Source organism: Bombus pyrosoma, linkage group LG6, assembly GCF_014825855.1.
Source record: "Bombus pyrosoma isolate SC7728 linkage group LG6, ASM1482585v1, whole genome shotgun sequence".
Lineage (NCBI taxonomy): Eukaryota > Metazoa > Arthropoda > Insecta > Hymenoptera > Apidae > Bombus > Bombus pyrosoma.
In genome coordinates this window covers 17,876,252-17,900,224 of record NC_057775.1, presented here as the reverse complement: position 1 = coordinate 17,900,224, position 23,973 = coordinate 17,876,252, and the positions used below count along the sequence as shown (strand labels likewise).

Here is a 23,973-nt window from a genome sequence, read left to right as displayed (position 1 = left end):
ATCGAATCGTTTCGCATAAACTCGCATCATCAATTGCGACACTAATAAACGTCGAAAGTGTGCCACTGACGAGATTGTTGGAATAACACGAGTCTTTTCTTAGTGGAATACATATGCATGTAAAATCCTCCCTGTTCCATTTATGTACGTCTCTCAATGAGAATACGTCTTTACTCGCAGTAAGACAGCATTGAATAGTAAACAACCGAAGGACAGCCACTTTTCTCGAGAATGTCCTTGTGAGATAGATAGCACGCGTATCATTTAAAACAGTCAGTAGAATCGTGAGCTGACAACGGAAAATATTTTCGATAAGCAAAGTTATACGAATGTTGACGATCTATAGTCGGTGTTGGATAATAAAATAAATTCTCTACTTGTGCCAAATTCCTCTTCCTTCTATCACTTTCAATCAAATTCTTTTGGACGGTTCTTATATTTTCCCTCCTATTTTTTCCGTTTTTGGATCGAATCTAGCTCGATTTTCTTAGACTTCGAGTTTTTGTAAATAATTCGAACAGAGGAACAAATTTTATTTCAATATGGAATAGTAAACGATTCATAAAGTAAACATAAGCTTATGTATAAGACAGATTCGTGTAAACGGAAGCGAAGAAATATTAATTGTGATGCGAATGGTGAATCATTATGCAATGACGTATATGTATATTGGAAAATTTGTCTGTTACCAGTGTGAGTAAATTGACCGAAAATAGAATCATTGTAATTTTCAGGCTGACGGAAGCACATCGAAACGCCATAAGGGCGATCAGGAAGATTAAGTACTTCGTGGCCAGGAGGAAGTTTCAGCAAGCACGGAAACCGTACGACGTGCGCGATGTGATCGAACAGTATAGTCAAGGTCACTTGAATATGATGGTTCGGATTAAGGTAAGTTTTTGTTGCTACTTTTTTCGTGTTATTATGAAACGATTGTATACGAGTTAGTTACTGATAGACAGAAATAGTTTGAAATATAGAAATTAATAATTACTATGATACAATATAATAGTACAGGGATGAGGAAATAAAATAAACTTTAGATATATGTAAATCTATAAATTGTGTAACTTCCAAATTACATATACCTCTGGTTACAACTATATTCCATAATTAAGTTAAAAAGTTACCACTGCAGCAACATTGTTAACAAATTAAGGTTTTTAGGTGAAACAATTGCCTTTGGACAGATTGTCCACATTGTAGTTTCAAATCATATTGTTCTACTTGAACTATAGTTCTGGAACATTATCAGAGAACTCAATTCGCAAGTTGCACATTTGTCATGCCAACTTCCTTCCTTGAATTTATGAAACGTCAAGTTACCGTTGCGAGATCCAAAAACTGTACACTAGAAAACAGGAAAGTAAAAAATCATGTAACTTCTTAGCTGAAATTTTCGCGAAACATTCTTCCTTATGGCATTCTGAACAAGAAATAGTGCCTTAGACTTTCATCTTTTCGTTTTACGAACCCTATTGCAAAGAAGAGAAAGATTTCAAGAAGGAATTTTGATTAAGGGGAAAGCTGAATCCTTTAAGAGACTCGCGAAGCTCGCAAGTTCTATCGCTAATGCGAATATTAATGTTTACCTGTGTACACACGCAAGTCAAATATTTGAGCAAAGCAGGAAAGATATAAAAGATGGACGAAAATATCCTTCATGCTCAAATGTAAATCTTCGTAGGTAATTTTCGAAAAAATTGCTAAGAGGCCGAAGGAAACTTTTATATTTGCTAACAGCAGGAAAGTTCTATCATTACACGAACGAATAAAAGCACAAGAGTTATGAATAGAAAAAGAGAAACGGAATATCGCGCATCAATATTTTTTATTCGAAAAGCATTTTTTCCTAACATATTAGCTTCCAATTAAATTATTTCTATTTTAGATATAAATTTCTTCCGCTATTTTGTGGCCTTAAAGCGTCAACCTTAATATTTAAGAAATCACATATGTATAACTTGTCAAATCCAACAGCAAAATCTTATTAAAGAAACAAAATAGTAGAAACAATGGCATTCGAAAATCAACACATCAGAAGTTGCATCATTTTCGATTTTTAACTGAAGAAAAACACTGATGCGAATATGATTTCTTTCTTTGTTGGTCATACATCAATTTCACACATAATCAAATTTATATTCGTTGATTATCAAAAAGACAAATATTTCGAAAATTAAAATATATTACATTTCTCTAATAAACTAATTAATGAGCAAAAAAAAAAAAAAGAGAAAGAGGTTGAAAAAGTAACAAAAAAGGACACGTTAATAATATCGGATCGTATCGACGCTTATTGAAAATTCTCTTTATCGCCATCTGCGCGAATACTCATCGATTCTCCGTTAAATGCAAAAATAAAAAAAGAAAAAAAGTAACGGAAAAGGAAAAATAGCAAAGAGAATAAAAAAAAGGAAATCGGTCATCGAGGCGAGTAGCGTTTAGCATTTCGCGATAGAACGTGCTGTGAGCTGCGGCTGAGAGACAATGGCAGCTGCTACGTCGCGTATCATTTCTCATCGGAGAAATGCAGATTTCGCGTTGTCGACAATTATTACGTCTCTGCCAATCGCTGCGGGCGAATAAAGCCAATGTCAGACCACGGGACAACGGAGTTGTCAATAGAAGGAACGACAGGTCTAGGTTACGTGATCGGCTGTCGACATAATAGCGTAACCAATTGGAATTGTATCAAACATACTCGTGTGCTTGAACTTTGCCATGTTTTAAGGGATAACCCTTCATTAATAGAAAGTGAAAACCGTTTCTCTTTAATATGACTTTATTTCGTTATGCTTGCGAATATTTTCTTCGATTATTGGGCCTATATAACGTTGATATATTATATCGATATATTGATATATTATGAGAAGATAGTTGCCATTAGGATGCTATAAAATTAATTGAACTGTTGTACGAATTATGGTTAAGACTTGGATGCGTTCTAAGTTTCCTAAAATGTTACATGGCAAGTATCTTCTAAAATTCCGCTTTGAAGCATTCGGCAAATGTTCTTCTTAATAATAAAAAAAAAAAAAAAATGATATTGCATCAAGTTCAATTTGATTAAATTATTTATATAATATTTTATTAATTAATTATATGATACTAATCTATTAAATTTATTTGAGATATCGATTAACATTTAATCCATTCCAAATATAATACACTTCTACTACCATTTATTCTGCTCTTTACAAGTTTTGCAAGGACAGCAGGACTTCAATATTTTAGACTATTCTAGAGGCTTGCATGAAATATTCAGAGGATTTCATTGCCAGGAAATTTCGAGAAGCTTTTCGGAAAGGATTTGTGAAGCTACTCTATGGAAGTTCACTACAAATAAAAGATCTTTTACCAACAATATATTAGAGACTTTGAAGTGCGTAAAAAATTTGTATTCTATTTAGACACATATGGTGTAACGATTAAGATTATTCATTTATTTACTAAACATAACTTGTATATTAAATATGTCGCAATCTTCTCGAAAGTGACACAAAATTAAAAATACATCTAATATATGGCCTATTTTCATTTCTATTCATTCAATTCAGAAAAATCTTTTATTTTACATTTTTTAATGGAAACGATCGATATTACAGGGCCAACGTAAAATGGTTTTCACTGACATTGATTAGGCGGTCATTTATTTCTATCTATTTGTTATTTATTTCAATTTTTAATTCTTACTAATGAATAAAAAATTGTATTGGCTGTATGCGAATAAAGAATAAACCAGCTATACACTGATATTATTAATATGAACAGCGATAGAGAAGGATATTTCTGTAACTCAATATTGTGTCCCAAATCGTTGCGCAATGAAGATAGACTTATAGCCGAAAACGAATCCGTAGAACAAAGTTTCCCGCGACGGAAACGCGAGTTAAAGCCTATCTTGAGAAACGTAACTTCAAAGCGCTTGCTTAGGTCGCTACAGTACAATCATTTCGACATCTGTCTAACAATCGCAAAGCAATCGCTGAACGCAAGTAAATGAAATTAACGAACGAATTCTTTACAATAACGATAGTTAATAATGAACAAATTGGAAAAATTTTTCAAACGGAGCTGATCGATGGACTATTCAAGAAATTGCAAAAAGTTTCATCCCGATAGCTCAATCCAATACTGAGTAATCGATGAACATACGTGAAAATTGGATTTTTGCAAAAGAAAAACTGGTTGACAAAAAATAAATGCAAAAATTATTTTAACCGAACCAACCGGGAGATATGCCCTATAAGATGCAAAAGGAATGATTGCGGTTGGTCAAATCGTTTTGCAGAAATAGACGAACATACATAAAAAAAGAAATATATGTGGAATTGAGATACCTTCCTCTTTCTGTTCCGAAATCGGTATAAAAAATGATGCATACATTATTCGATAAATGTGGATTGTCTCTAAGTATTTTATAAAAATACATTACGTTAAATTTCTTCTCAAACATCGTTACGAACTTTCCGAATAAATCACTATGTTCTCATATATTTGAAAATTTCATTATTAAGCCATTCGTCACACGAAAACTATTTATTTCCTCGTGATTAATTAATACAGAAAATTTAACGAAGCCAACGAAATTCATTACGGTAGATCGCACGCTTGTTATCTACGAAAAAGGATATCTACAATTTGTCCTGATTTTCCTAGCGTTGAAACGAGTCGAAAATGCTGAATAACAAACTCATCCGGAAATGATGTGGAACACTGTGATTATTCAAAGCGAATCATCGATCATATTGATCCAGCTTACGCGAACGAGGCATCCTTTGTTCGAGCGAGAACCAGGCTTTGTTATATATTCGGGAAATCGATAGTATTCTTAAGCCTTCACGGTATCACGCTAAGATGGCGTTTCCTTATTCTCATACATAATTCCCAGCATTATGGTAGTTGTACGAACATCGATTTGCTATATCGTTATAATAGACAGATAATATTTCGTTGTTTTTGCAATTCTTGAGATCTTCAATAGCGTGCCGAGATACGATGAACCTCGATATGTTATATTATTAAGTTGGATTGATATTAATTCGGATTAAATTCTCGTAATTATTCTTTATGAATTGCTGACTTTGTGCAATTTGCATATAATATACCTACAATATTCCTGATAACGAAAATAGAAGATAACCAACATTCTTTGATTCATTAATTATTGATACTTAAATTATAAATGATTGATGTTATTGATAATAAATATCTACTGATATCGATAAAAATAATTTAATACAAATCGAGCACAGTCTAATACAAAACTGGCCAACAATCAAAGAAACGTAATAACTTTACGAAAGTGTAAAACGAGAGTTTTGTATCTTTGAATAATTATAAACATTTTAGGTCTTGATATTATGTAACATATAAGGCAGTAACATATAATATTCTCCTTAAAGAAGCTAGTGATGTATATTTTGTCTTTAAACAAAACGCATTAAACTGTGCAAGTGAATGTGAATTTGCAACAAATTGCTTGTTTAATAGATACCGGTTTCTTTTGTATTAGTAACTGCTAACAGTGTACGCTCCATTCGTATTATTTTTTCACTCGACGGCCCCATAATCTTCACTAATATGTATATATTATACAATATATCTATTGACCTGAAGAAAGTATTACTTCATAATTTCTCCCAATCTCTGTGCCAACATTAATTTTTTTTTTTTTAATATTAATTTATCACCAGCATCAAGCAAATCGGCAGTATTTGCCGTGGCTCGCTACTCGTGAAATACGATTAATTAATAAGGCTAATTAAACATTTCTACAACACAATCCATTTCGTTCGCTCGATAATGTGCGTATGAACATCGAATGTTGTTCTTCGATCAAGGATAATGAACGGATAATGCAATATTCACATTCGAAAATCCAATTATACGTTTGATGTGTATGTATGTATGTACATATGTCTGTGCGTGCGTGTACATGTATACATAATACGATGTACTTGAGCACGGTGCCTGGCAAAATGTCGGTCTCTGAGCGAGCACGGTCTCTGCGTGCGTATAATTGTATATTAAGTTTGAGGGAAAATTCGACCCACGAATAGGAAAACGCAAGTTAATTATATACTCTGATAATAGAAAAAGAATTATGAGACTTATGAATACAAGATCGTACAAATACGAAATAATATCGTTTTCAACAAGTAAACTTTTATTGATCAGAAAGAAAAATGACTATAACCGTCATAGTTATATTATAAGTAAGTTATATTACAGATTAGATATAAGTACAATGAGGCTGCATTATTTCTTTTAAATTCCTCTTACTTGAAACTGCACAGAATTTCACATTTAGAATGAATAACTAAATTATTTTAAGCGATATTAAGTGATTAAAACAAAGTATCACTCCGAAAACATGTCAATAACTGGACTGTGGATATTTATACAAATGAATATTTTTATAAACGCTATTAAAGAAATAGAACTTAAACAGAAAGTATCAACTATTAAATATTATAACGAGTGTTCTAGTTGCAGAGTATTCTATCTTATGTGCATTCTGTACATTTCTGTATTTTCAAAATCCCCGTAAGTGTATAGAAATCCGCAAGTTTATTAACAACTCTTACGTCTCTTTATTTAATTACATACGTCCCTTGTATCAAGTCTGGAATCTTCACGTTAAACAATATTCATGTTATAAAATTCGAAAGAAGCAACTCGTTTGTTCCCAATTTTATACCACATTACACCGTTAAGCGTTTAACCTGCGCGTTTTCACAGGAATTGCAGAGGAGGTTGGACCAGACCCTGGGCAAACCAGGCAGCTACCTAGCAGGAATCGACCGAGCAGGCAACGTGAAACCGATGACTATAGGTGCACGTTTATACAGGGTCGAACAGCAGGTGAGTTCCGTCGTGACCCTTTTTCCGGCTCCATTACGTCCTTAATACTGATTTCCGCTTATCTTTTTTGAGAAGGAAGAAAGTTTGTTAGTCTTTCACAGTATATCTCCTTTCACTGTAGGATTGCAGGTGAACAGATGTAACGGGAGATATAATTTTCAATTTGTTGGGTGCCTGCGCAGCATCGTGCTGAGGCACTCGAGTTCAGTTCGACCGAATTAACACGGATAGTTGCATCGTAATAATATAATGCGATAACAGGGGTTTCAAAGTTGACGAATTCGAGAAAGATGTAATTCGAGTATCATTAAATGGAAGTTGAAATTTTCATTGTTCTTTTCCCTTCCTCTTTTAAAGATTGTTCGAGGGAAGCTTTAAAATTAACAACGATTTTCGTTACAACTTTTGGATTGAACCATCTTCTCCTTGTATTTTTCTATGAAATCTACGAATCATGTTATTAATCGTCTCCTTTGATTAAATCCGTCATAACATTCTCCGTAATAAATGGTATTTAACAGAATCTAAAATCATCGATCGATTCCTTCTCAGAATTTCTACTTCGTTGTACGATTTAAAAATAAGGAGAAACAAAATATAAAGCAAAGAATATAACAGTATAAAACATCCCTTTATAAGTGAAAACGACTGTAAGCACACAAACCGTTTTCTTACCTATTCTTCGTCTCGACAAACTCCATCTATTAATCTTCTCTCCTTGATCTCTGAAATGAAATTAAACAAAAAAAAAAAAAAAAAAGGAAAAAGAAGAAAGAAAATAGAAAGTCCAAAGGAAACTATCTCAGATAGAAAGGCAGAGATTTTTCTATCCAAAGCGCGGCAGTGAGAAGATTGATTCTTATATGGAAACCATTTCTGTCCGCAGTTGTCCGTGATAGACAAGAAATTGGACCAGCTGGTCTACGTGCTGAACGCAGTGGCACAAAAGCAACAAATACCTCTGAGGAGTATAGAGGACGACGTGTAACAGAAAGCCCCCGGCGAGCTCGTGCCATCTGTTTCGCGATCACCGGCAATCCCGTGGACTTTGCCCCGTGTTACCATAACCAGCGTCGCCTCGAACATGCTCAGCAAAAGCGGTTGAATCGATGTCTCCGATAGCCCTCGAGCGCGGCACATATTTACTGATTCGTGAGACTTCTCGCGTCACGAACCGAGGTGGAGATAACGATAAAGGAAACTGCAGGCGCGGACAGTTTTATCGGATTATTCTCCCATTTGTTTTCTTTTTCTTCTTTCTTTTCCCGTCTTTTCTTACTGTTGTCGCCGTTGATGAAAGGATATAAGAAGAAGTGACGAATTGCGAAGAATTGAAAAGATATCGATGTAAGTGATGAATCGCGGAGGAATGGAGAAGTATCGAAATAAGTGATAAATCGCGTCAAGGATTTCGAAGACCACCGGAAGGAGTGACGAATTTGGATGGATATTGGAAGAAGCGATGAATCGCGAAGGATTTGGAAGGGCATTGAAAGAAATGATGAATCGTAAAGAATTTGAAAAAAAGTATGGGAAAAAGCAATGAATGACGTGGGTGAAAGGAAATGGTGGATGCATCGAAGGTAGCGAAGGTTTAAAGTAATTTCAGCAAAGAACCGCTGACAGAAATGAAAGCTGTGAAATAAATGAAAAACGAAAGATAGATTAGTTGATTGATTGGCTAATTAAGACGCGATTCAAGAAGATACAGTGAATTAAAGAAGGAATGAATCTGTCATTAAACATACAATTGGTAGTTGTAAAAACAGATTTGGATTTGTTTTGGAAGTGGTGTATGTTGACTGAGTAAGACTAAATGAATAATCTGTTGCTTGTTATTGGAATATAATTGATATGAATTGCGAAAACATCAAGATAAATAAATGTAATATAACGTGAATGTCAGAATAGTGATTGATTAAAATTACTTTGAAGATAAAATTGATAAGAATATCTGCCCAAAAAGAAAAAAGGGAAATAAGGTGCAATGATTAATAGAACGAAACTACAATTTGTTTTATTTTTCGAATAAATCCGGAAACAAAATACATTTACGAAATAGAGATCGAAAACAATATAGAAGATACGAAACAGTGAAGTTTTGATAACTCCATTACTTCAAACTATAAAAATTGCTTTAATTTTCAATGACTCGTGACATGGACTGTAACTAAACGAATAGAGACGAATCGAAGCAAAGCATTCACAAAATCAGAAGATCATACGAAACTCGTTTAGAACAAAAAGAAAAAGGGAAAAAGAAAGAACGTTAAAAACTCGGAAAAGAAGGGAAAAAAGAATGGAAGATATCGTTTCCTTTAAACTTATTCGCACCTCGTCGATAGACAAAAGAGAAAAAGAACACCAAAGATTCGAGGAACTCGCTTTCCCCAGCCCAGAGGACGCGCTTCTCCCGGAAGAAATCGGTTCACATTTAAAGGAATTGAAAATTGGTATGAGTCAACGGGAACGAAAGCTCACTGAAGATGGAAACATTGTCACTTGGATACTTCCGCTACGCAGGATCAATGGTCCTCGGGGAATAGCCTTCGCAAAACGATCACGCTAAACGCACAGAAACGATAATTCTCTTCGCACGAATGAGGAATGATTGCCAAGCCGATAGAAGCGTTAGAAACGTTGGAAATGAGAAAATAAACGAAAGTTAAGGAAAATAAAGAGAATTTAAAAAAAAAAGATAAAAATAGAAAAAAGGTACAGAAGATTCTTCGTTGGTGTTAATGGAGATTTAATCGATTTACTACGTCGATCTTCGGCTGATCGGCGTTTCTTCGCGTCACACGATGTAACCAAGAGATCGAAATTCCGAACGAGTCGGATTAATCGGATCTGCAGGTGAACATTGAAGAATTTATCGAAATATGTGTTTTATAAAGAAACGTGATAAGAAAGTTGGTAATCGGAGTAGGGGAAGTGTTAAAATAAGAAAACCGAAGATAGAAGAAGCTTCTTCAAAAGAGCTACGTGGGACGATACGCCGGAGAAACGTACGCAAACGTATTGGGAACATCACTTGGGCCAACTAGGAATAATAGAGAGGAACAATAAGCAAATAAAGAGAAACTTCCTAGACAAGATATATCTCTATAATTAGGCTTATATACATATATTATATATATATATAGAATAATATACTTATTATTATATACATTGTGTGTTTGCGCGCGTGCATGTGTGCTTGTGTGTATATATATACACATACAGATACAACTTCTAGTCTCTGCTGGTAATAATGATCAATTATTAAGCCTTAAAATTAATCACGGACTTTACAAAACTTGTTGCTAGGCTAGTTAGAAGGAAATCGAGGTATAGCCGCGTGTACGCGTGGACGATAAGCGGGAACACGCATTGTACAAAAACGCGATGTCGAGTTCTATACATACTTTTGCTCGAAACGAACATTTTTCTCCCTCCCTCTCGCTATCTCTTTCTTTCTCTTTATTTTTTCTCGATTTCTAACGCAAACTTTGCCGGACTACATGAAAATGTTATACATGTATATATATATATCTATACTTTGAAATCGTTGAAATATCATCTTCTCCTAAATGATCTTTGATGAAAATGTAGAATTGGTAGCTATATAGGGTGTTCGTGGTTTTTAATTCACTCCGCAAGTTTTGTGCGAATATGTTTTAATGTAAAAACTATGCAGGAAATTACGAAAAAGATTATCTTTTATCATGAATTGTCGTAAAATCTATTTAAATGTTGTAGAAATTTAATGGTTTAATCATTTAAAATATTTATTTCGAATTGCTTTCCAACGTTCATAGTCGCGATTTACTGACAAATATTTGGTTTCCACAGACTCAAACTGTAATAGAATGAAGCATCTTATATACGAAAACTGTTCTGAAACACGACAGAAAATATATAGGAGAACAATATAAACTGATGGCTATTTAATTTTCTTAATTGTAACTTTCATTAAATCTTTTCGTCTCTGTTAGAGACATTAGAGAATTATTGCCTTATAAATCTCTGATTAAGGACGTCCAAATATCCAAAAAATTTTATTCGATACATTTTCTAACATATTTGTACAATCTCAGATATTTATAACACGCCACGAATATCTTATATCGATGTTGATCGTGAATGCATAAAGGATTGTGCATTTAAACGCAGGAGACGAAAGAATAGTGGTAGTGGAAATATTGCAGAAATAAAAATAAAAAGAGAAAGAGAAAAAGAAATTCGATTATATTCTGCATGTATAAATACATTTATATTTTCTACGTAGGCTATCGAATATGGCATATAACAAATTGTAATGTTACTGACACGTCTAATTTCTAAGCGATTCTAGACGTGTGCGTGCGTACGTATGTCGTACAACAAGAAGCATTTTTCTGTCTATTGTTCATTTTTTAATGACCATTCGAGTGTAAAAGAACATAAGGGTTATATTTTATTTATGACTATAAAAATCCTGGGCTCACCATTTAAACGATAATTAGAACTCAAATAAGTTTCAAAAAGATGAAAGAATTATAGAGAATCTCTTTTTTTGTACAGTACTTATCTTCGTTGCTCCTTTTTTCTATTTCTATTGCAATTTACCAATTAATTATAATGATAATGATTATTTTTTTTATTTGATATTTGATAAGTTTTTAAGTATTTGATAATATTTTTTATTTGATAAGTGTAATTTAAATCGAAAGTTCGGCTAACAAAATAAAGTGGCCTCGTTTCGCTTATAAGTAATTAAAATATTGATTCGAACAAAATAATAATTTATATCCTATAATTAAAAGAGAAGAAATCTTCATCAAAATCTTTGAGTTCAAGATTTCAAGCAATGTATCCATGTTCAAAGATACAGCAAATGAATCTGTGATAAATCAATTCTTTCATACTCGATCATTTCGGTTTGAATTTAATTAAACCAACAAGAAACAGAGGATATCGTTATACATTCGAATGGTAAAACAAATCGGCATCTTCTGCGGATCGTTTCTTTGAGACGCACGTGTGCTTTGGAAATGCACGAAAATTTTTCAGTTTAATCGATCTCTGTGCGGGAAGGACCAGTTTCTTGATAACTAGGATTACGTACATAATCGGGCGAAATATTGCACTGAATATATCTATCGTCTTCACTATGTTATTATTAGAGTCTAACGTAACGCAATTCTGTATATATATATATATAAATACATACATATGAATATCATATGAATATATAGCGAGAATAGAGAAACTTAAACGAAGCAGCTTTTTAGGAGTATTTTTAATCGAGTATCTTTTTAGTATCATTAAAAAATTTTCAAAGAAGGTAATTTCTCGAATGCAATTGGATATATAAAAAATTGTAGATGTAAAAATATTATTTCGGATGATAAAATTAATAGGATAACGAAGAAAATTGTAAAATATATGTTGTTAAAGAGTTTTCGTTCTTTTATAGTTGACTATCTAATTGTAATATATAAGTTGCCCAATTAAGACAAACATATTCTAGTCGATCGATCGTAAGTGTACCATTAATAATTATTAAGTTATGTAATGCTTATTTTTATGATCATAATTCGATTTCTTGTCATTGTGGTAGATTTCTCGGTTTGTAAGTAGCTTGGAAAACGTCGCTACACTTCGATGAAAACGGAAAAATACTCTGTAAAACGCGCTCCAACGTATTAAGATCGTATGATATAAAGATTCTATGGTGCCTCTCACTCGACTAACTCCACTATAACGCAACTAATTAATAATATCAACGATAGAATTAGGTGTAAGATAGCGTTATAAATAACGTAGGCGATATCGTAGGACTATTAAACTATATTATAATGGCAATATATACATACATGTAGGTACGCTCCGAAGGTACAGCACGAATTTTTCAATTTCGTAATGCAAAGTCGCTCGACGTTAGTCTCTTTCGTCCCTGACAATGAAACGTTTCTCGTTGGATAAGTATATAAATAAGAATAAAGCAAGTTAATAATTCATAAATAAACATGTGTAAATAATAATTCACAGAGACAAGATTATGGGGAAGAATGGAGAAAATTGTACGAAAGAAGTGTGAAGTTAAATCTCGAAAGCAATTCTTAAATAGCAATATCTCTGTACGCAACAAGCTTCATGCTTTCATATGACGATGAAAACTATTTGAAAAAGACGTGTTATGCTGCAAAAGAATTGTTAATATTACAATTAAAAAAGTAATCAGAAATAGGGAGGTATGCATGCAATTCTTGTGTTATATGGGTGGAATATTTTATGAAGAATACGCGAAGAAATTATTATTTAAGAGGATACAAATATCGTTCGAAAGTAACATTACTGCGAAAGTTTTGAGAATGCAACCTAATTTTTTATTCATGCAATATAAACAAAAAAATATTATGATAATAATACTCCCATACTACCCAGATTATTTTTTTCATTGATGAAAATTCAACGAGAAACGTTTTTTAGGATCTCGAAACTTTTATGTCATTAATCCTAAAATCGTTTCAAGAGAACGTTTTAAGAGTTTATGAATTTTAAAAATCACTCGATTATTATATTGCCGACCACAAGTAGAGACAATCAATAATGTGAATACGCGCGTAAAGAGTATATAAACATTAACGATTTCGTTTTCCGATAGAATCTCTTTGTGAACGATGATTAATAATTAATGTTGGAACACACGACTTTTCGATTCTATGAGAATACTCTGGGAACATTTATTATAAATTAACTAACTGATAATCTCGGGAGAACGGCGTGAAAGAATCGTGTTAAGTTTAAACCGAAAAAGTCATACTTGAAAATCGTTTCAAAAGTGATTAATTTTAAGGGATGAAACTCGAGGTACGTTTTTGGATCATAATGAGAACCCGTACTAGATAGGTACTGGGTAGATTCTTATTTGACATTGCAATAATCTCCAAATTGACCCATTCAGTCAAATTTAAGTAACTTGAGAAATTTGGTAAACATACAAAGATAATTTTATATGTATATTTTTTTTATTAAGCTTTTCCTTCTCTTTTTACTATAACGTAAACTATACAAGATGAAAACTAAAACGTTTAAATTTGTATGACATTTTTTTACGATAATATGAAAAGTAAAGTGTTATAAATTATCAATGGTTTTCATATTGTTTAATTTTCAGTTGAAACATGGATCGGTATATTTTATAACTATATATTTATTATACAATTCTATTTATTTCAGTTACTTGATAAAAACAATAAAATGTCAACATTGTCCAGGATTGGTAACGATGGTTCTGAAAGTTTTAGCTTTTCACGTGAATTAGCCATCTATCTCATACGGCCTCTTTTCCTGGACATATATCTCTTGAATAACTTACGAGTATGTACTAGTAAATAACGATATAATTTCATTTTCACTTTGTTGTCACGTTATTTATCTAATATTCCAGTCATGAGGGTCAATACAAAGAATTTTATCTGAATTTATACAAAAAGAAGTATCGAAACACGGGCAATCGAAGCGTCCAAAACTTATACTTACAACGGTATATCTTATTTTCGTTGTACAACATTTTAACTGGACCACCGTAATGTCTGCTAATTACAATAGAAAACATTTACGAGACTTCGAATAAAATCAAATTGTGCATAAATATTATCATGTTTATTCATATAGGAAGGTAGTATTAATCGACGCTCATCAAAACCATAGTGATTAAAGAAAAGAAAGAACATAAAAAAAAGCATAAGAAAAAGAAATAAAAATTATCTTAAACTTCAATCTTAAAAATCATGTGAAATCAGGAAAACTTTTCCAATTATTTTTTAATCGAATCGTCTACAAATCTTTACCATAAATGTGCTTGAGAAGTAGGTTGTATCTTCGTTTGCAAAATTCAACATGTTTCTCGTTATATACTCCGAGCATAGAGAGACGATTTTTGCGAATTGTAAAGAAATGTTATAAAGGATAAGTATAAAAATATATATTATCACAGTCGTGATAATGTTTTACAACTTTTACATGGTTGATATGTTGTATTTATAGCTTTGTTAAAAATTGTAGAACATTTATGGCGAGGATCTTGGAAGGCAAGTAGTGTTCGCGAATCGGCCGAAAATACATGTAATACGATTGTTAATAGTGTACGTGTAACGTATATATCGTAAAACGTATAAATAGATATACATGTAAATAGACGCTTTTGCTTCGTGTAATTATACAAAATTATTCACGGATATTCGGTTGAAACAAGATGGAATGTAACTTTTATTTAGCACGCTGCCTCTCGGTTTTACAAAGAATGAATTTGAAATTAAACGTAGAAAAAATGTGATATCTACAGGAAATGTAATCTCCATTGCGGTTTAAAAAAAAAATTCATTTCACTGAGGAATTAACAATTGAATAAACAACAATGGTATATTTGCGCTTTGTTCATACCCTCGGGTTCTTCCGAGTTTATTTTCAACGAAGGAAAAAACATTTAATGAATGCATATTTCTAGATGAAAAAGAAAATTATAAAAAATATTATATAGTAGAATTAGAAAATTGAGCGTAAAGCGTTAAAATCGTGGTTTTAAGATATCTCGGACGTACTCGTATTACGCGAGTTATAATTCAACATAATACGATAATTACGATATTAATACATTGCGTACTGATCTTGCAATATTTAAATTTTACACTGCATATTTAAGGCTAGATCGATTTCACATAATGAAAATATTGACGTTATTCAATAATCACATGCAAATAAGATTAAACAATGACATAGTAACAAATTGAAATATCGTTGATCTTCATTAGACAGCTGGTATTAAAAAAGAATTTAATTCTAATAAAAAAAAAAAAAGGAGAATGAACTAACATTCAACTGTCTAGTTATAGCTTAGACGAAATTTACTTAATTTTGCCCAAGCTAAATTAAGCAAAATTTTTTGTTTTTCAACAAATTCTCGTTTTTGAAAGCTGAGAAAGATTGATTAGAGTTGCAATGGATTTGAAAACCATTTGTATATACACTTGTACAGTATACTACTCTTCATAGTTTCCAATGAACTATCAATGAGATATTTTAATCGTATTTTCTTCTATTTGGGTATATCAATTGATAATTTGATCGTATGATACAATAATACTAATACATATACTATAATACGACAAAAAATAATTTTTATACAGTATTCTTTTCTCCATACTTTTCAATACTTTTATATAATATTCTTATATTGCAAACCTTTACACACATACTTTATATGAATTATGATCAAAGTTTTTTTCAAAATTTTCGAAAAAGAAATTTGAGAAACATAGCTCCGTACGCAATGTGTTAAAATGGCATCGTAGCGTGTATAAACGGGAGAAATATTAAATCTACGAATTAAAATTTCAACAAATTTTGCAAAAGTTCTTGCAGTTCGCAATTAGAACGTGTGATAACCTTTAGAAATTTTTTTCCTTTCTCTTAGCAGACACGAACCAGTTTCGTTCTTTCGATCAATCTCTATTTGCTCGCAATTTCTAAAATAAAACATGCTATTGGATCTTTAAGAGTTTTATGATAGTTAGAAATAATAGTAGTTTCTTTTTTCTAGTTTTCAATTTAAACGTAATCACAGTAACGAGTGTTGTGAAATTACATATATACTTGTTGCTATCGAACGAAAAATAGCAAATCTTGTAGAGCGAGCAATACTGAAACGTCGTTTCTTGTAAATCCTTATAACTCAGTATCAAAACAACAAACAATAATTAGCGTTAACTGTTGTTATTGCTTTTGACAAAATTATAGCGTATGCCACTGAGAATTTGACCCAATAAAATTAATTCTACTTATTTCGTCTAGAAACATCTCAGAAGTTTTGTTTCTGAAACTGTTTAATTTGAAAATCTTATATCGTTTATTTTTAATTAGTTCAGGAAAGTTCGAAATTACTTCGCGTTTTTACATCGCGTCACAATCAATCTCGCTAGAGAATAAAGTAATAAATAAGCAGATTATAATTCTTGCTGCGTGTTACGCTAGATAATTTCAATATCGCGTCCTACACAGGATGGACCTAAAAATGTTTTGTCACAGAACGAATTTAATCGAATTTGAGCTTTCTATTAAATTATATATTTCGAATTAAGTTCGCCTCACGGCTGGCGTGGTCTAGCTTCGAAAGCTTGGATCGTGTTGGAAATTGTTCGAAAATATAATTCGAAAATGGAGCAGCCATAGTGATCAAAACACAAGAATATTCGCAGAATTCTAGTATTGTCAATTATTTATTGTTCCCAAAAAATTGGTCTTTTGTTTCAGTGGCATTTTCGAAATAAAATTAAACTTTAATAGTAAACTGTATGGAAAGAACATCGTTTTGCAAAATGATGTTTATATTGTAGGTTAATTCTTCTTAATATAGATTCTCTGTAGTACGTACATGAAATATAAAATTTATAGAGTTTCGATTACTCGCTAGATTTAGGAATTTGAAAATTATGACATGCAAAGATTTGTATATTAAATCAGCAAGTGAAGACTATTAAATCACACCGAATCTTACATTTCGTAAATTCATATTTTTGTAGAAGTAAATTTATTCTTGTTGTTTCAGTTCGTACGATGTTATAACAAAAATCGCGAAACATTTGCTAATACGCTAACGTAATTCCTTAATTATTTTTATTTCACAAGTCTCCCGGAAAACATTCCATAAGTTTCTAACAAATCAGCTTTTCTTTGAAGACTAATATTAAGAAATTAATTAGAAAATTCGATAAATGAATATGGTAATAATTTTGTTATATAAATGACTAGTGCTTTGTTTTATATATCCATTCGATAAAGTATATGTAAGAAAACGCAAAAATTTTTCAGAATACTTTGCTCGTACAATGGAACGTAGCTATTGACTGTGTACTTGTCCACATAGTGCCGTATTTTTAAAATTAATTACTTTTAATTCTTATTCATTCTGTCTTTATTGAAATGAACGTGATTTCGTATGTCCTTGATCCGTTAGTGTCACGAACAATTACTTAAAGAGCCTTAGGAATATAAAATTTCTTAAGTGGAGAAATTACTGTATATTCGAAAAGGTACCTACAATTATCTATAATGCACTGAGATAGAAACTTCATTAGAATGCAATGTTTGTCAGGTTCATTAACATCTGCCTCGATAGTTTTGATATATCAGCAACGAAATCGAAAGCAATAATCGCTTAATTACAGAATTATGCTACCGATGTTTCTTCATCTACTAGATAGATAATTTCCATTTTTTTACTCTCACGCCCTCGATCATGTAAAATCAAACAGCTAAACCTGCGTTGTTACTATAGTGAATCTTGTTCTCTCTTTAATTAAATATACATTGGTACGAACGCACAAAGTGATAGTAACTAACAACATAGTTCAAAAGTTCAAGCAAAGATACTTGAAATAATCTCCTTTTATCCTCAGTCGTGATACTTTTGGATCAAGGATCAATACGTTTCCTGTATTATCCTGGTTTCACGTTTCTTATATTTTTATGTGTAGATGAAATCTAGTGCATCAAAATGTGTTTTAAATTATGGAAAAGGAAAGGAACCTGATACACGAAGGATGATTTTTTCCAATCGTCAAAGCGAATTCTACGTGTACCATAATTACAAAAATGCATGTGATTTTATACACTGGGTAAAATAAAACGAGAGAAAGATAAAATCAAACAAAAGAACGAAGAAAAGACATAATTTACTCTATATTTTCGAACAATCATGAAAGACAAACTACTAACTAAACTAAATCCTATTTCCATAATGAAATCAAATTTTATGTAAATCAATCACAATTAAGTTCTCATTACAGTAGAATCAATTTTAATCGAACCAACGAAAATCGAATATCTACTTTCAATTTTTAAACAAACTTCATTGTAAAATCCACGCTCGATCGGATTTTCTTGGAGGAACGTGTAAATGTATTTGTGATTCTCAAATCGATTAGAAATAAGGTGGGAAATGAAAGTAGCTGAACAATTTTGCGATGCAGGAAACGTATTCGTTGCGAGCGAAATAAAAGAAAGAAAGTAAAATAATCGCGAGAAGGGTTCACGATCGAATCTTTTGAAGCTACGGAAACGAGATAAACGAAACTCAATCATATCACCGTAGTTGCCTCTACTATCCGCTAATAGTAGCTCGTCGACAATACTGTTGACTTTTTAACGTTAAATGGTTGGAACAATCACGGAAATTTTTAAAAGCAATCCGATTTCCGCGATCGATCTGACACGCGCTGTGTTTTTACTACTACTCTCTATTATAGTTACCGAATAAACGAGCTATCTAATGTGACTATCAATTACGATTATACTTAACGATCACGCAAAACTATCTTTAAGATCGTACTTGAAGAGTTGGAAAGCTAAATGATAAATTCTTCGAAAAAATGGCTATGTATATTAACCCTGCTTGTGACGTTTTCGCCATTTTTAGTCCAATCGTGTTTTTTAATGTTAAAAAGGTTCCTTAAGTTTAAGGGAATTGTGAAACAAATCGTCGATAAGAGCAATTTCAAATTTGTATTTTATATTGAAATTTGTCTGGTTTGTTGAAACAGATCCGAAATTGGCATATAAATACTCAGGAATCATAGCACGATTAAAAGAATTTATTTATTTAGCGATATTGAGGTATTGCAATAAGCTACACGTGCTTTCCCGCTATTGCATGATATCTATATTTTGTTAAAGGATCGTAAGAATCGGAACACTGTAACAGACAAAACTTGGAAATCGTGTAATAGCGTGAGATATCATTGGAAATATCATTGGAAAAATAAAAATGAATTCTCGTCATTTGGTTTTTTAACTCCTTCTACTGTAAATACATGGCATGTACTTACTTACACTATGGTTACTATACACGAATACAGACGTTTCGAGCGAATTGTGTTGCCCAAGAGTGGCGTTATGAGAACTCGTAAAACAATCGATGGAGCCTCTGGGAAGTTCGCACTAATATTTAATACGATATACGGTAATTTGTATAAATAATGTCGAAGCTATCCGGAATTAGACATTTAATATGGAAGAAATTCTAGGATTATTTCTAAATCGAATCGTATTTAAAATGAAGGTAGATTAAGCAAGCTATGATACAAGACGGAATATTTACGATCAAATGTATAACTAAGTATTAACACGAACGTTCCAAGGGATTTAATAATATTGCAGATCGATATGTTGTGATACAGACACATTGTCAAATTACTAAACTCGTTCCAATGGCACATCACCAAATATTTGTATAATATGATGTACATAAACTTTAAGAATCAAATCTCGAAAGGTTCTTGAGCAACATTATTCGTTTTAACAGTCTGTGCAATATAAAATAGACTATACTATCGCTGTACCGATAAATCGTAATCGATAAATACAGAGATCGACGTATTGAAAAATATAATTGGCAATTCAACCTGTACGCTGTAGTTTGTCCAACTTTTGCACTGGCTGTGTGTCTTTTTCTACGTTCGAAAAATTGTCGGTCGATCATTATTGCGAGTACGTAATTAAAATATTACTTCGAAGATATTGGAGTCTATTCCGATGATCGCATCTCTGTTTTGTATGTTTCTTAAAAACACGTGCTTTATCCAGTAAAAGTGGGGCCAAGATCTTTAACGGTGGTTGATTTCGAATATTCGAAGGTGAAAAAATGGTATTACGACGAGGAGAAAGTTTAAGTTTATGAAATTAATTCGTGTAATTACACGTGTGCTTTTGTTTAAAATATTCCTATATACGCGTTCGTTCGTACACTTGAGTTAATGATTTAGTACAATATTTCTTTATAACTTGACAAGCTTAGAATTTCTTTCCACGAAAATTTTCAATCTAAAAATATTTCGTTTTGTTATTTTGGAAACGATAATAATTAGGAATATAAATAAACAAAATATTCTTACATCATTGATCCATTGCGTTTGTAAACTCGTATCTTTTGTTTTCCTCGAAGTTCACAGTTTAGTTTCAATATAAAATTTTTAAATTGTATATTAAAAAAATATCCCTTTTAACGCAATAATTATTCGATAAAAGTAATTCCAGACTTTGAAGCAATTTTCAAGAAATACGAATCATCGCCGTTTATTTAAAGAAAATGGCAATGTGAGAATAATTCAAAGCAAGAGATTAGAGAAACTGAACATAACGATCCGTGATACAAAGGCGCCCGCTTTGTAAATCAATTTAAATAACAAATCCAGCAATACTCTTCGATTTTAGTGCTCTTGATACTAGAATCGTTAAGAATACTATATAGTTCGTTGATAGTTTAACGTGTTCAACCTGGCGCGAGGTTTTGATAAAAATCTTGATACGACGGTGAATACCATATCGTGTGCATTCCCTTGCATTTGTTTTACTAACCAGAAAACATTTGATAAGAGAATTCTTAATTTACTATTATCAAATAATAGTTCGTAGATAAATAACTAGTATCAAATTTTATGATTTAATGTATACAAATAGGTGACATTGTAAATCGTAATTACAAATATAATTGAGGAATATAATTGAAAAACTTGTTAACTAGATAGATTTAAGAGAAGAAAAACGAGATTAATAGACAAGTGAAACTGTTATAAATTATAACATAAAGTTACTGCTGGTTCTGTGACTTCTTTTACCTTCTTTATTAACTATATACTATTTTTTAACTATACAGGTGATCTGTGCCGAATTCAATGTTAAAAATGTAAATAGCGTTTGAACCGCCTTTAAGATTAGGATATAAATTTACGCGCGAAATTAGAAAATAGCTTCAGCTGAAAGAACTTTATGCTTAATATATATAATATCCCTTTTTTTCGTACGTTAGAAATCAAAGGAAATCAGAGCAATCCTTGTATTACATAGCGCACTACATGGTTTTGAAAAATATAATTATACAGGTATATATGTATAAGGCGTACTACCTATCAATACTCATAATTATATTATAGTGCGTGCATAAGTGTAAATAGGCGAAGATGACTTGTGATAAATACATATGTATTTATTTCAAGAGCAATTAAACTATAGTCCGCCGCGGAAATCGACTGGGCATATTTGTAAATTCGTAGGTACCGGACTTGCCGATTTATATAAAAGTATGCAACTCGTTATGCTTCACGATGAAATCGTTTATTTTGGAAGAACTGTTTCAATTATGTATTTGATTATATATTATTAATGTGAAATATTTATAAAATCTAGAAATTTGTGTTTGAACAAATATTATTAGAAGATCGGGAAAATATTCATTGTATTGTCTAATTGTAATATTAATATAAGAGTCCCTTATTCTTGTAAATTTATTATAATATCTCACAAGTTTTATTTTCTCTTTGTAATAATAAATTTAATATTAGCCAATGTGAGTAATGGTTTTAATTTATGTTATCGATGTGTGTCGCAGTATATTGCGAAAATTTCTTTGAACTCTCAATTTATACGCCGGAGGAAACAAAAATAATGTACGGATAGTCTCTAAACTAAACGATTTAGTCGGAAACAAAAGTTCCAAACAAAGACGAATAGTCCAATCACTGTAATTTCAACCAAGGTATATTTTTTAAGGAATTGTTCATAGAGTAGCTGTGTAAGCTTTCTTTCAAGAACGCAATGATTAGTATCCTTACTAATATACGATACGGTATAGTATCCTTACTACACAGGTCTTTAGCAGTTTGTGTAATAAACTTTTAATAAATAACTTTTAAACTGTCTGCAGGAAGTGTACTAAGTCTGTAGCAATATTCGGTGAAAGAAAGGAGACATTTATACAACATTTATTCGTCCATAAATGCAGCTGACGGCATCATTGTTATGCTTCGTAAACAATTATAAACAAATTTCTATAAAACGTATTCACGAGATATTTCTTCATGAACATTTCTAGAAACGATACAACTAAAGGTTTAAATAGCCACAAAATTTAAATAATATTACACAATTATATATTTTAAAACCTAAAGTATCATAAAATAACTTATTTAGAATCTGAAACACTTTGATATAACTTTGTTGCACGATAAATTAAATATTTACAACAACATTTGCATAAAACTACTCTTACGATACAGCCAGTCTAAAAGTGGGATACCGACAAAGGCAAAAGTAATAAATAGTCGATTTTACAATAATATTAAGGCGATCGGTTTTCGTCGATCAATCTGTTTTATCGACTGATTCAGCAGAAAGGTGTGTAACGATTCTCGACACTCACGATCAAACGCGATTGATCTTCTCCGCGGCAAAAATGTTTTGCAAGTGTCCTTCCAATTAACAAACAAACAAGTAAAAAAAAAAGAAAAAACGAAAATGAACTTGGTTAGCGCGCTATCAAGGATTCAAGCGACACTCTTAGATCTTAAAGTAACTTAATTAGTCGAGCTTGTACAACTACATATATATTTTTTTCGCGGTCCATCCTCCGACATTTTTTTGTGAAGTATAAAAACGATAAAAATAAAAAAATGAAAACGAGAGATATTCGAGTGAATTGATCGTTTCTTAGAAACGAGCGAAGAAAACTCGAAATGAGGAAAAAAGAAAAAAGAAGTGATGGAAAAACGATAAATGACGGATGAACCAATGTATGATGTATGTGTTACGTATTGCGATTATTATATTATATATGTACATGTAAGCGCTAATACTATTTTAACATGAATTATGCGTAATTATTCGATCTCTCAAATATTGTACATTTGCGCCGATATTGTCTATACGACTATACATATGTATATCATTATTATTATTTTTATTTTTATTATTATTATTATTATTGTTATCATCATCATCGTCGTCGTCATCGCCATCATCATCGTCATCGTCACCGTCATCGTCATCGTCATCATCATCGTCATCGTCACCGTCATCGTCATCGTCGTCGTCGTCGTTGTCATAATCACTATGACCATCATCATCATCATCACTATCACTATGACCACCATCATCATCATCATCATCATTATTACTACTACTACTACTACTACTACTACTACTACTACTACTACTACTACTACTACTACTACTACTACTATTACTACTATTACTACTACTATTACTACTACTACTACTACTACTCCTACTACTACTACTACTGCT

The 23,973-nt window shown here is 31.9% G+C and overlaps 1 protein-coding gene across 5 annotated transcripts in view; it reads left to right on the top strand.

The window, feature by feature from the left end:
- LOC122568091 (potassium voltage-gated channel subfamily KQT member 1) overlaps nucleotides 1-23,720 on the top strand; it is an 83,466-nt gene extending 59,746 nt beyond the window's left edge. For all 5 annotated transcript variants that reach the window (XM_043727443.1, XM_043727442.1, XM_043727445.1 and 2 more), the window contains 3 exons: nucleotides 735-891; nucleotides 6,748-6,870; nucleotides 7,757-23,720. In XM_043727443.1, the coding sequence (XP_043583378.1) occupies nucleotides 735-891; nucleotides 6,748-6,870; nucleotides 7,757-7,858 (382 nt within the window). In that variant the 3' untranslated portion in view covers nucleotides 7,859-23,720. The remainder of the gene's footprint in view (nucleotides 1-734; nucleotides 892-6,747; nucleotides 6,871-7,756) is intronic.
- The last annotated feature ends 253 nt before the right edge of the window (nucleotides 23,721-23,973 follow it).